Genomic DNA, 14773 nt, shown 5'->3' with positions numbered 1-14773 from the left:
CATTGACAGCAATGCGATTTCTGATTAATTGAAAGCACTACCATCAAACTGCAATCGGTCCATTTCCCTAGCTATTGATCCGTTTAAGAGTTTGGTTAAACCTAATTTACTGCATTGTAGTGAGGTTGAGGATTGTAGCTGTAGATCCTCTGATATTTTCATTGGGATATTGCTTAATCCCACTGAAAATTAGATATCTGCATTGTACATTTATTCCAGTACGGAAGTTGATAGACTAGTCGCTCAGGAAAGGAATCAGACCCCTCGTCTACATGCACTCGCCCTGCTCTTGTGCCATTCAAGAAATACAGTGATAAACTGAACTTGATATACCAGTCAGGCACTACATCGCAAATTTTACTCAATGTTTCGCCGTAAGGGGTGAATTAGAAGAATTCCTATTGATCGTTGATAGTCAAACATAGTTGATTAGATACTCTCGCTAAGATTAAGTAATTTACCTACTAACAGGATTATTTAAAAAAACATACGACACTTCATCATTCGAAGAAGAAAATGACTGGGCTACTCACGTTCAGGACGTATTATGTAGACATGTTTGGCTTAGCCCCACAGTTAACGTTAATACCAACCGTTTTGGATATACATATAAAGAAAGTGTGAAACTCACGTTTCTCCCTGGCTGGAGGGAACCACTTAGAAACATTGGCAAACTCCACACATTTTATAAAATCAAAAATCACTTTAGTAGGGAAGACTATATCACATCAAATCATAATAAACCAATAAGCATAACTTCGCTGAGAATCAGCGCATGTTGTCTAGAAGTTGGAAAGGATCGACACCACAACACACCAGGCACTCACAGATTGTGTCCCACATGTAATGAAAATATTGAAGATTTGTAATGGCCATGGCCTGTCCCACTTTTGGCAAAGAGACAGATGCGCTATTACAAAGTATTTCTACTAAGACAAACTTCAGCCTATCTGGTACACAGAACGATATGTCCCATGTATTGTTGTCATGTCCAACTCCTATACCACCTACATATGTCAATTTCATTATACTTCATTCTAACAGCGAGGGAAAAAATAATCCATACATGGCTTTATTGTAATTCATACACTGTTATCGATAATGTTTTGTACTTATAATTGTAGGATAGGTTAGCATTGCAGTATTGTTGATTTAGTGCCATATATTGTACCATATAAAGGAGTGGAGCGGTCATTCAGCCAACCATATGACCAGACTGGCGGAAGACCGCCAGCAGTGGAGAACCTTTACTGAACGCTTTGCTGCCCCGACGGCTGACTAAGCTATGGGAGAGAGTGAGTGAGTGAGTGATACGATTGTCGAACAATAAAGTTCATTCAATAGCTTGCTCATCTGGGCTTCAAACGCAAATGCGCCGCACGTCAGTGAGAGTGCAAATGAAAATTGGTGAAAGAAACGCGACGGTGCCGTAAAAATCTGCCGTGGCAGTGCCGCCGCAGTGCCGGAGCCCAATGAGAGGGGGCCTTAAAACACGGGACCTCCATTTAACGCCCTATCTGAGGGACGTCCCTAACCGAACCTAGGTTCTCATTTACACCTGAGTGAAGTGAGGAAAGTCGTGTAAAGTGCCTTTCCCAAGGGCATAACATCGGAGCATATCGGTGGTTTCGAACCCGGGACCTCTCGACGCGACGCGACGCGACGCCACGTGTGTGTGTGTGTGTGTGTGTGTGTGTGTGTGTGTGTGTGTGTGTGTGTGTGTGTGTGTGTGTGTGTGTGTGTGTGTGTGTGTGTGTATGTGTGTGTGTGTGTGTATGTCTGTGTGTGTATGTGTGTGTGTGTGTGTTTCCGGACTACTGTAGTCAGCATAAGTCAAGAGCCTCTTCATGGAGTATAATGATATTTGGTATGTAGGCAGGTGTTGGGAAGCCAAAAGTCAAGGTCGATTTTGGGCCCCCTGGTATGTCACCTTAGTATTACAGCAGAACTATGTTTTTTGTATCTTTTGACCTGGACGTGCTATGGTCTTGATATTTTGGTGGCAGATAGCTTGTGATGTAGTAAAGAAGTGGTGTAGGTTTGGGCCTCCTAGCAGCTTGTTGTTTAATGCATTCTAGATCCCGAACCGGCTCTGCCCCCAAACGTTGTAAGCCTTGGCTGCTGGCATGACAAGTCTCCCGGCAGAGCGATCCCACGCCTAGAGAGGACCGACCCACTACCGGACGACAACAGAAAAACACGCGAGAACGCCATTGAGAAGTGCTATCAGGTGGCCAAAGATCGAGGCTTCTCAGTGTTTGCACTGCAAGATGGAGGTCAATGCTTCTCCTCAGCGAACGCAGGCCAAACCTACAAGATGTACGGGTCGTCCACAACTTGCGCCAAGGACGGAAAAGGGGGACCTTTTGGAAACCAAGTCTACAAAATCACCGGTTCGTTTACAATCTCTCATAAGGCCATGTTGATTTGATTACATGAATGACATCCGCGCGCGCATCAATGTTCGTCCATTTCCCCAAAAAGGTTTTCGATCATACTGTAAATCGTTCAAAGCTACAAAATGAGCAAGTATACACCGTAAATTGCAAAAAAGGTCGATACTTCGGAAAATTGATACTCATGTCGTATAATGCCAAAGTCAGCAAAGAAAATGTGAAAGAACAAAAATGAAGAATCCATTATCTGTTTTACGCTTTTCTGTTTGTTTAGTCATTTGTTCAACCTTCCTGACCACGTAGATTTCATAATGAAGGCAGCTTTTATTTTGTAATACCTTTTTATTCGCGGTCGCATAAGGTTTGGGGAGCCCAGAGAATGTCATCTAATCAAATCAACATGGCCTAATGAAGGAAACAAACGTATCTGACCTTGACTGTGGGGTTTTAATGTGGCGCTTTTTTCGTTAACACGGAGGAACCAGTCTTTGCGTGATTCATTGCACCCTCGTTCTCATGTACACATTTTGTAATCTCCGTTACCGTTAGAAGTAAGACTGCCGTTTTTAAAAGCTAGAAAAGTTTTAAGTCGTCATTAAAACTACAGTTTGACATCTTATATGTGGCATGAGGAAGAGGGTTGACTTAGTCCGGGCTACCCGCCCGACATGATGATGATGATATGTGGCATATCCTAATGCCAGGAACGTCTTATTTCAATCGGTAACGGAGATTACAAAATGTGTACATTTAAATGAGAACGAGCGTGCAGCGGATGAAAATGTCAGACCATTAGCTAATTCTACAAAATAATGTATAGATCTTTCCATCGGTTAAGAATTTGTTTACGGCCCGCCGTTTCTTTGATGCTTTGCGTTTTCAATTAAGCCCCCCTCTCACTGGACCCGCGGTACGTTGGCGACCTCGCAGTGACCGAGCGGTTTGACACCGCGCTCAACGAATTCCATCGATAAAATAACGAATCATTTTCCACTCTGTGGGTTTTGTCCCCTTTTGTCGTACTTCAACGTTTTGCAGCATATCCCCATTGTAAAGTCAAGGGTAACACAAATCCAGCTTAGGACGCAGCGATGGCACCATCGTGCCACGGGTCCTGTGTGATAGGGGTCTCAGCCACACACATACTGGTTAAAACAAAAACATTACAACCCTAGTGTCAAGGTCAGATACGTTTATTTCATTCATAATGAAAGATTTAAATACAGGGCCGCATTGCTAATACCTTCGAATTCGCCAGAATGTTCTTTGGTTGTTTGTTTGTTTGTTTGTTTGTTTGTTTGTTAGTTAGTTAGTTAGTTTGTTTGTTTGTTTGTTTGTTTGTTTGTTTGTTTGTTTGTTTGTTTGTTTGTTTGTTTGTTTGTTTGGTTGGTTGGTTGGTTGGTTGGTTAGTTGGTTGTTTGGTTGGTTGGTTGGTTGGTTGATTGGTTTCATAACTCGAGAAGCTGTGGTGTACATTTAGGACATTTGGTATGTTCTACTATATTACAGATTATGAAAATTAGAGTCGAATGTGTATCGCTAATGAGGGAACGGCTTTAACAACATAAATAGGAAATATATATTAAATCCTTTCCTACGACATGATTAGGTAATTGAGATAGAAGATGCCATAAGTTGATGAAATGCACCCGCAGGATAGTGATTGCGTACGCAGGTGATAAGTGATGTTGCAACATCATTCTGACAGATAAATCGAGGAAATCAGGCACATTTTGCATGCGTTGACAACTTTCACATCAAGAAATCAATTTTGCAATCTGTTAGATACAGTTTTTTGGCGACTTACATTATAAGCACTTCATTTTTCACTTACTCTGGGTCAAAAATGTAGGTCCTTCTCTAACATTCATCCCATCGCGATTTGAAAACAGCATCCTCAGCTCAGGATGCAATGTCAGGAAATCTATGGTTAATATTGAAAACAGCATCAATTTTTAGCCTTGAGAGCTTCTTTCTCTTCTTGTTTAGAGCCAAATAATCAACCTTACATGTACTTACTTATAAGTTCTGCACTTTTCTCATATTTGCCATGCATAGGTCTCGATAAGGGGGGAGGAAACTATTCAGTTACTGGGTTATAAATGGGTCACTTTCTTGTTAATCTGCTATGAACTTTTACACACCTGGTTGCATCTGTATTCGTAGAAATGAATTATTCTAGGAAACAACACCCACTTATTGGCAATTGGTTGAGTCTCCCTAGAAGAAAATGATTGTTATGTCATCACGACAGGAGCCTACTATGATCCCGACGCGCCTTGTTTTGCTTCCAGGTGAGCTGACCGAGGTCGTCCGCTGTGGTAGGCTATTGCGTCTTTCCTGTGACCGCGGGGTTCTACTGATCAAGTCTGTCACGCCCTATCATGACCCACGCTATGGTGGTTTTTGGGGGAGTCGGTCTCCACCGCGGCCGAGTTTAACTTTAACCATAGACGTCGGCAAATCCTGTGACGGCAGTGCCTTATGCAACATCCCTTTTCGACCAGAGAGCTGCGATCCACGAGGCCCTTACAAGATCTTATATTCCTGCAAAGGTAGGTAAACATCGTTGTCACAACCGACACAATAATTGCAAATACTCATTTGTCGATTCTGTGAATCACAATTTGTACGGCAAAGAGAAAAATGTCGGAGACAAGTTTTAGATTTGTATTGGTCTATTCTGTCGAATATTTGGAAGGGATGATGATGGTATGATGGAAACTAATAAATGAACAAGGTGTGGATAGATAGATTTTGGCATAAAGGTAGCTTCAGTAATCATTGGCAAGACGATGCTGAATATGCTAATTACAAACCTCTGTTATAAGTTTGTTTCTTTTAAGTTAGTGGTAAGCAATGGCCACTTCATGTTTGTGTCATATGCTACTCAAGTTGAGATTAGCATCAAATGACGAAAAAATGTTTGGCGAAGGTATGAAGTAGTTTAACATTTATACTGGGATGTTTTTTGTTGATGTAAAATTAGCGAACACACATAACCTGAACGGCTACGAAAATATTCGAGCACATTGTCCAGCAGAGACATTCATTGGCATTTGCTGAAAGGATACCACAATTTTAAAGATATTCAGTCTTGAAATTAGTTTGGAATCAATTATGGATTATATATAAAAAAGAGAGCATTTAGATGAGTTGAAGCAACATACGTATGGCGTAAGATTACCCTGCCATCCACATAGTCATCTCTAGTCATGACGTTATTTGTACACTGATATAGAACCAGATCCGTGTAAGAAGAACCCGTGTGAGCACGGGGAATGTGAAACCAAAGATGGCGACTACACCTGTAAATGCTACCGTCGCTGGACCGGAAAGAACTGCAACAAACGTAAGTAGTTTCCGTAGCAAAGCCTTTGTTGGATCCGTTGGCATGTAGTGGCCGCCATCTTGAATTGGGACGTCACAGGGTCGCCATACCATTATGTCGGGAGGGGTGTTATTTGAGGTCGCTAGCGTTCTCTCCATCTTTAACAAATCGGCACACAACCATCACACATTCAACTCAAACAAAAAGAAAAATTCAATACCAATTCATATTTATAAAAAGGCCGCGTACTCGCTAAACTCACACATAACCTGAAGTATATGTAGCACACGCTAAGTCATGTTGAACTACGTGAATTCTGATACTTTCTGGATGCTGGCACTTCCTTTGTCTACGAATGTCTGATTTCCAAACGTTTTTTTTTTTTTTAATTCTCTCCTTGGTCTAATCAAATTTAAATGTGCAATGAAAACTAAGTCTCACATTCAGTGCACGCTAGTGTAATCGGGATGCATTGTGGTCCAAGTTTAAAGTTTAATATCCCTCACATTTTTTTGTCTAGACGTGTTTCCAAGTGGGTGTTTGTCACCATTGGTTAGACCTTCTGGCCACTGCGAAACAGTATAGAAGTCTATATTTTGTTCGGATCTGAATCTGAAAAATGTTCCTAGAAATGGCCAGTACCGGAATTTCGAACTTTGCCCTTCAAATCGCGACTCCATAAATAAATAACTTTATTGCACAACAATTGTACAAGGTACAAAGTATGGCATTCACTGGTACATAGATAACATTCTATTAGGCTAACCAATCCATTTAATGCAATATTATGTGGTAGTCTATCTTATACAATATGGTGTAGTAGTATGGGATGACAATGGGATTTTACAATCATTGGAGGAGTTTCTTACGTCTAGACATTCTTTGATATATTTCCCAATGTATACCATGCATGGGTTGTCAAGTGTCATTATGTACTTGAATTTGCTGTTCAATTCCATTGAGATAAATCCTGGTAAATCCGACGATGGCATTGAGTATAGTGAATTACGTATATCGAAATATTTGGGATCATATCATTTCATATGTGCGTGATTGGAAGGGTTGTATTGAGAATTGTGCTCAATGCAATCCATTTACAAGAGTCAGTTTCTCGGTCCTTTATAATTTCCTACGACCTTTGTCATCTAGCTTCATGTAGCCTGATTTTAATAATCATGCTTCTAGCATAGCAGTCCTTCCAATGGCCTTGCCGATAGAAACTTGATGGCCAACATTTTTAAGTCGGGAAAATTGGGAACATCCTAACCCTGTTGACTTATACATATGTGCTGACATGAGCCAACTATTGTCAGATTGAGAACTGTCTGTTATCAAGGCGTTGGAGGCATTGGCGACTGGTTTCCATAGAGGCATTGAACGGGGACATCTAACGATGTCAACCATGGATAGAGACCCAAGGGTTCTTATTAGTAGTTTTGATGATGGCAATAGTGCTCTCGAGTTAGCGGCGCATTGTCATGAGCTGTTGGAGAGGAGGCACATACGTACTCGAATCTACGAGCGGGCTTAAGCCCCTGTCACACTTGTGCGTTTACCCGTTACGTGTGAGTTGCGCAAACGCCACCGTGCGCACAATACGTATCTCACATGCATCTCAATCGATTTGTGTAGGTTTTATACACGCCGGCATACGCACAGTATGGCCCAGTAGGCATAATAGTTTGTGAATGAACGAAAGTACGCTAATACGCAAGTCATACGTTATAAATATTTTTCGATTATTTTGATGTATGTGTGAGGCGCATCTAACATATGAATAATAAAATGTGAGTCACACATTCGTAAGAATAATAGAAAAATTCCACAACTGTTGTGCGTACGGCTGCGTATCAAATTTTGTCCATACGCAACTCAAACGCATATACGCTCAAGTGTGACAGGACCCTAACGATTGTGTTTTTGTCCACAGGAGACAGGAACGGCTGCTGGTCCAACCCGTGTCAGCACGGCGACTGCGTACCCGAGGAGCCATGGCGCTACGGCGGTTTTCCTGGCATGCATGGCTTCGCAGAATATTACAACTGCGAATGTCACAGTGGCTGGTCTGGACGGAACTGCGAACTGAGTGAGTCTTAATGTCATTTTTACCAGAAATATGAATAGTATGTTTTACGGTAATGTCTGTCGTGTGTTTGTGGTGCCATGACCGCCTCAATGTTAAGCCCCTGTTACACCTGCGCGTATATACAAGTCCGTATGAGTTGCGTATTAACATGATTTTGGTTTAGGTTCTTGCAGCCGAGTAAGTGATTTCTAAGGTTCGATCACTTGGCTGCACAACGGTGGGTCACAGCAGAAAACGACTTTTCCCCCGCAAACCTTACTTAAAACAACAACAAAAATGTTAATGCGCAACTCACGCGCACTTAAATATACGCACAAGTGTGACAGGGCCCTAAGTATTCCATACATCTTGATAAGATGCGCCCATCTCCATTCTTAGCCCTTGGGCCACACAAGAGCAAGTCACTACAGCAGGTCCGCTGGTGGTGATGTGTGTGTTTAACTTCCACATTCTTTCACAAATGCTGCGTGCTTAGCAGAGAAAGAAGTATTACCATTTAAAAAATCTTTGGTATGGGGCTTGAACTCACGACCTACCGTATGCAAGGCGAACACTCTATCCATTAGGCCATTGCACCGGTTCTGGTGTCATGAAAAAGTTCCATTGCCTGTCCACAGAAATCGACCCATGTGCATCAGACCCTTGTCAGCGCGGGTTCTGTGTGGAGGACCGTGGCGGGTACAAGTGCCGATGTCATCCTGGCTGGACCGGAAAGGACTGCAACCAAGGTGAGTATTGACAAGTTGAACATTTAAAAAGTCCACTCGGAGATACGAGTACGCATGTGTAGTGTCAAAGACCCTGAGACTAAAAAAAAAGTCTGGGTATTGTTTTGCAAATCGAGGAGATGTGGAAACGACAACTGTTCACAAGCCAGGGGCCTTCACTTTTGGCACTGCATATGCTTACTTGAATCTCCGAGTGGGCTTATTGAAAAACAGGAGCATGGTAATAGGTATGGCTTCCTCAATCCGCAAAACCGTCGTGTCACGTGACCTGTGTGACCCTTGACTTCCATGACACGTGATAGCCCAGAGCTGAAAAAAGATGGCAGGTGGTGCTGTCTTGAAGCCTCTCACCGAGAAACTTTCGGTCAAGTGACGTGAGTGAATAATTCTGAAAACACGTGAGTCCATGGGTGAGTGGATGAGTCTGCGATTTGGTGAAAAGGCGAGGGAATGTTCTAATGAATGAATGGCTGAATGGATGGAATGTGTTAGTGTGTGAGGACGAGAATGAGGGAACGAGTGAGCAAAGATGTGTATGATAGTGAGTGAGCAAATTTTACAACTGAGTGAGCTAATGGGTGAGTTAGTGAATGGTCGGGTGGGTTAGATTTCGGATATAGTGAGTGAGTGAGTGAGTGAGTGACTGACTGACTGACTGCGTGGGTGGGTGGGTGATTGAGAGTGAGTGAGTGAGTGAGTGAGTGAGTGAGTGAGTGAGTGAGTGACTGACTGCGTGGGTGGGTGATTGAGAGTGAGTGAGTGGGTGAGTGAGTGAGTGAGTGAGTGAGTGAGTGAGTGAGTGAGTGAGAGTGCATTGGTTGGTGAGTCGGCGAATGAGTAAGTGAGTGACTGGGTGGGTACATGTGTGTGTGTGTGAGTGGGGGTTAGTGAGTAAGCCAAAGTGTAAACAAATGCATTGTAACAAGTGTTACATTCCTACGGATGCTCTTCACTGAATTCAGTGTATTATTCACTTATTATTAATGTACCTTGTAACTACAGAACACGGTGTTATCATCATCCTCCCGATTACCCTCTAAATACACATCCTATTCCCTGATATCATAACGTTTGGGCAACTATACTGAATCAATCGAAAACCTATTCTTACGTTCAAAATGTTTATTGTCTGTCCACAGAGGACGACCCGTGTAAAGAGAAGCCGTGTCAGCACGGCTACTGTGTGCGCGACCGCAGTGGGCACAAGTGCCGATGTCAACCTGGCTGGATCGGAAAGAACTGCCACATACGTGAGTAGTCACTTAGAAGTCACTTAGTAGTCACTTGAAACAAAAGGCTTACTTTTATGATATATGCATCGCTGATTGGTCTTCACTTGTTTATCAACATGAGTCTTGATCTTTCATTTAGCTGCATTTTTGTACTGAAGGCTTCACATTGGCACCAGCACTCTGATACGACATTTTCTGAGTACGCATGTGAATTCATGATGCATTGTGGTCTAGGTCAAAGTTGAAGATTCCAGAAATGTCCGAAATGGTGTTGTTACAGGACATTCGTCCATTATGCTGCTTTACGTGCAGACGGTCCCTAACCGTTTTAGTGATTTTCACAATTGGTTAGAATTTCTGACCATTGCAAAACTGCATGTTTAGACAAGTCTAAATTTTTGGGATCTGAGCTGAATCTGAAAATTACTCCCAGAAATTGCCAGTGCCGGAATTTTGACCTTTGATACTAGATCACGACTAATTGGAACTGTGCAAGGGTTGTACTGAGTATTGAGCTCAATGCAACTCATTTACAGGAGTACAGCAGTTTTCTAATCTATCTATGATGCAATTTGACAGAATTCAATATTTTCCGACATACTCTAAGCATTTGCACTTGTCTGCGTCACATCCGGTATCATAATGATAGTTTGTTGAACCTACATCAGCTAGACCTTTGATTATGATGCTAAATGTATGGATTTGTCTTTTCAGTACTATGTCCATCTGATACGTACTGTTACATAGGTTGCAATTAGGCACACATATTCAAATTTACCAAGCAACATCTAGGTCTAACGATCCAACATGCCGGCAGTACGTAAGCGTTTGAGGTCGTGGTTATTCAAGGTTAATATCTGGTATACAGGTTCATTTAGTTGTGTCCAAAGACATATCTTATGCAACGGCTGTTACTCTGATGCAACGTTGATCAAACAAACTAAAACAGATTCGGCAGTTATAATAGGTTTAAATGGCATTACTTTCTGCCGATGTGCTTAACAATCCAACATGGCGGACACTACTTACGTCACTGTCACGTGCATGCAAATGCCCTTTTCTCCAAATACAAAGTCTTAAAAATATAATTTGGAGCCGATCCCATGATCTTATTAAATGTTTCTACAGGTATCGACTTCTGCAAGGAAAACCAATGTCAGCATGGGACCTGTGAAAACCTGAAGGACGATTACAGCTGCAAGTGTCACAGCGGCTGGAGTGGAAGGCATTGCGGCCATGGTAAGTACATGTAGTTCATCCACCATCTGTTTCATAGCCCAGGGAACAGAATTATCGTTTTGACATGAATCCAATTCTTAATTCACACATCAACATTGCCGACATACATAGCAGAAAATGTAGTCTAAATGAGGTTGATATCAATGGTTAAAACACTGATGAACACATATATACACTACATACCTGTTATGATGGGTACCCGTTTTTTTTACCGGATTCTATTATCTGATTGTACAGTTTGATTGGCTGGTGAAGAAAAAAATTAAGAAGTCTTTTGTTCTTACCGGGGGATGTCCTTTTTTCCCTGAGTGTGGCTGTGAAAGAAGGGAAGGCTGTGTAGGATTGGTCGTCTTGTAACATCTGACGGAGGAATTTTGCCTTCAAAAGACTAACGTTCAAATTCCGGGGCAGACCAAAGACTTAACATATCCAAGTTTACATATTTTAAAAGGAATCGTATAATATCTATTTATTTGTTGTTGATTGTCAGTCTATTAGGATCCATAACAAACCGATTCATATCGTTAGGTCCATAATGCTTACTGGTTAATAATGACTTGATCAGAAGTTGAGTTTTGTTTTTTATTTGGGCGGTGGCGCGGTAATGGTAAAGTGACTATGTTGTAGGTCCTCTAAACAGGTATTAGTCTTCTTCTTCTTCTTGTGTCTTCTGCCTGCTACACGCTCCCCCTCCAATATTCCGCTACTGCAATTCCTCTTGGGGTCAGGGCTTCAAGGTCCTTTCTCAGGTGCATGGCTCAGGCAGGAGGGGGCAGACGAGGAGGTGTTCCATGGTCTGCTCCTGCCCGCAGTCACATGCCGTCTGTCCATCTGGACTGAGACCCCACTTGTTCATGAGGGTCTTGCACCTTCCTGTGCCTGTTCGGAGGCGGTTCAGACAGCTGCAATGCCTCTGTTTTGTTTAGACATCAACGAATGCTACGCCCAGCCGTGTCACTACGGGACCTGTGTGAATGTGGAAGGCGGCTACAGTTGTCGCTGCGACCGTGGATGGACTGGGCAGAACTGCACTGAGAGTATGTAACCTATTTTCTTCCAAATCATGGTAGACGAATTAATGGTTTGTTAATCTATCTATCTATCTATCTATCTATCTATCTATCTATCTATCTGTCTGTCTGTCTGTCTGTCTGTCTGTCTGTCTGTCTGTCTGTCTGTCTGTCTGTCCGTCCGTCCGTACGTCCGTCCATCCATCCATCCATCCATCTATCTATCTATCTATCTTTCTATCTATCTATCTATCTATCCATCCATCTATCTATCTATCTATATCTATCTATATCTATCTATATCTATCTATATCTATCTATCCCTCGCTCTCTATATAAATACATTTTCATTTCACGAAAATGAATTTATGCCTACCTTCTCGGCCGTTATTGTGATCAATAAAGAACCCATAATCACTCTACACAGAGTATTTCTTGGTATATATAATATGTATATATAAACATAGCTGCAATTTAGATCGATTGCGTTTTTGAAAATCAAAGGAAACAGAATTAGATAGATGAAGTTAATATTCTATTATGTTATAATTACTCTACAGATTGTATTTGCATCCCAGTATGCAATGTACCTTTGTTGTATTTACGATTACCATTGCTTTTATTTGTTTTCACCACGATCAATGCTTTGTTGTCACACATGCTAGGTAGACTCTTCTTGGTTGTTTGATATTTCATTCAATATGATTCATATTTAGACTTTTCTATCAACACAGACAATTAGCTAAACTTGATACGTTCTAACAAATATATGACCTTCTTCGAGTTCACTGACTCATTACATCATCTCTTCCATTTCAAAAGTATTGATTTGGAAATCATAATCACAATTGAAGCATACTTTATAGTCTGTGCTGTTGCATGCTACTGAAAGCTGAGTGTGCTTTCTGACCGTTTTCTGTGGCACGTGCTGCTGTGGTTATTTTAAAGATGTAATCATGTTTTTCTTACAGTTCAAACTTTGCTAATTTCGTGGCTGTTTAAAAAGATTGTTATTATTTTTTGGGGTCAATGCTTGATCAATGAACCAATTGTCAAAATGCAATCAGTAACCTATTCAGTCACGAAATCTTGTTACTTGATTCACATTCGGTCGTGCCTTTCAAATCATCATTTAACTTGCTAAGTTGCACAGAACAGAAAACATTGAAACATGAGAAAGTTAGTAAAATCAATCTGCCATCTACGTGAGGGCAATGATCATAAGCAGGCATTGACCAGATGTCTGTATCTGTATCTTTATAGTCGGTATAACCGCAATTGGGCGTAACACACAAGCTTAAACACACAGTCTCTTTCCTTGGCAGCGACCGGTGACAAGACCACAATCTATCTGCGCCATGGTTCCCGCGGACGTCTTGTCTGCCCTCACGGGGTTCTAGACGTCGTCTCCGCGCAGTACAGGCAGGACCCCTCCCACGGGTGCCAAGGCAACTCCAAAGGGTGCCTTCCCTGCAACAGCCACCGTATGGATCAGACTGCCATGATCAGCGTTCGGGGTAAGTGCAACGGAAGATGGTACTGTGACGTCGTCGCCTCTTCAACCTTTCTGCTGAAGGGACCAGATCCGTGTGGCCACGTGGAGAAACGTCTGGAGGTCGGCTATCGCTGTGTGGAAGGTAGGGGCAGGCACTTAGGACATAAGGCGTCGATATTGCTCAGTTTTATTGATATTGACGGCCGTGTTATGTTCCATGAAACATGCCAAAATTGACAAATGGTATCGTATCGCTACACTTTTAATCACAAACAGAACTTAACATAACATTAGCCATTAGCCTACGCACAGCTCCTACACTACAACGATATATGGAAGTAATATATGCAAATATATAACCATGAAAAAGCAAGCAAATAGACAGACCATGAGCGCTACTTCCCCGTGAGTCAGTAACCTCTTTCATTCGACTCTTTGGCATGTTTGTACTAACTCTGATCTGCCACTTTCTGCATCTGACCTTTGAGATTTTCTACTATCACTTTTTCCCATCTTCCTGTTGGTGACGATCAATGTGCCTGGCATTGAAATGCGTAAGGCTTGAAGAATTAGTAGAGCTGGCCATAGCATTTGGATATGACATTGCATACTAGATCCACCAGTTCTAAATGCTTGTTCTAGATCTACTACTTTCATTTGTCACCATCGACTAATTCACAGACATTGATAACGTCTGATTTTTATGAAGTTGCTTGGTTTATTTTGGAAAATGTAATGATAATGATAAGAATATTATTTTTTCAATAGAATAACTTAGACATGTAAATAGTTTGGTGTAATAATTAGTAAGAAAAGCTTGGGTGGTTTGCTCCGTTATATCTAAAAGGCTATTCCCCATGGTGATTTTAGATATTTTGATTACATGATATCAGTCAAATGTGTTAGGACTTGACCGCAGATACAGAGTGATTTAACTGGCGTTAAGTGGAAACTTTACTCACCATGAGATCGTTTTCCCGTAGGTCAAAGCTTGTCACCTTCCACTGAAGTGGAGACGAAAGCATCTGAACCGGCCAAAAACATCGCCGGACCGAGTCTGACTGTCATCTGCCGCTCAAGAGGCGACCCCCCGCCCAACGTCACATGGCGCCTCGGTGACACCGCTGTTTCAGACGCGAATATTCGAACATTTAGTTCTTTCTGGGAGCGGCGGTCCGAGAGCGGCGTTGCTAGGGGCAACGTCAAGATGGCCACCGGGCGACACCTCGTAAAATATGTATCTGATCACAAACAAA

The 14773-nt window shown here is 42.0% G+C and overlaps 1 protein-coding gene across 1 annotated transcript; it reads left to right on the top strand.

The window, feature by feature from the left end:
- The first annotated feature begins 8947 nt into the window (after positions 1–8947).
- LOC136434828 (protein jagged-1a-like) lies at positions 8948–14191 on the top strand. The gene is made up of 6 exons (XM_066427900.1): positions 8948–8951; positions 9681–9791; positions 10902–11012; positions 11939–12049; positions 13348–13659; positions 14160–14191. Exons 1-6 carry the CDS (start codon positions 8948–8950, stop codon positions 14189–14191), a joined length of 681 nt encoding a protein of 226 aa, XP_066283997.1.
- The last annotated feature ends 582 nt before the right edge of the window (positions 14192–14773 follow it).

Source organism: Branchiostoma lanceolatum, chromosome 5 (assembly GCF_035083965.1).
Source record: "Branchiostoma lanceolatum isolate klBraLanc5 chromosome 5, klBraLanc5.hap2, whole genome shotgun sequence".
Classification (NCBI taxonomy): Eukaryota; Metazoa; Chordata; class Leptocardii; order Amphioxiformes; family Branchiostomatidae; genus Branchiostoma; species Branchiostoma lanceolatum.
Note: the sequence above shows the minus strand (reverse complement) of the source record. Positions and strands in the feature narration are given on the sequence as shown.

Coding starts and splice junctions, on each gene's coding strand:
- LOC136434828 (XM_066427900.1), top strand. Junction 11,013..11,938: donor TGGAAGGCATTGCGGCCATG/GTAAGTACATGT, acceptor TGTTTTGTTTAG/ACATCAACGAATGCTACGCC. Junction 12,050..13,347: donor TGGGCAGAACTGCACTGAGA/GTATGTAACCTA, acceptor TTTCCTTGGCAG/CGACCGGTGACAAGACCACA.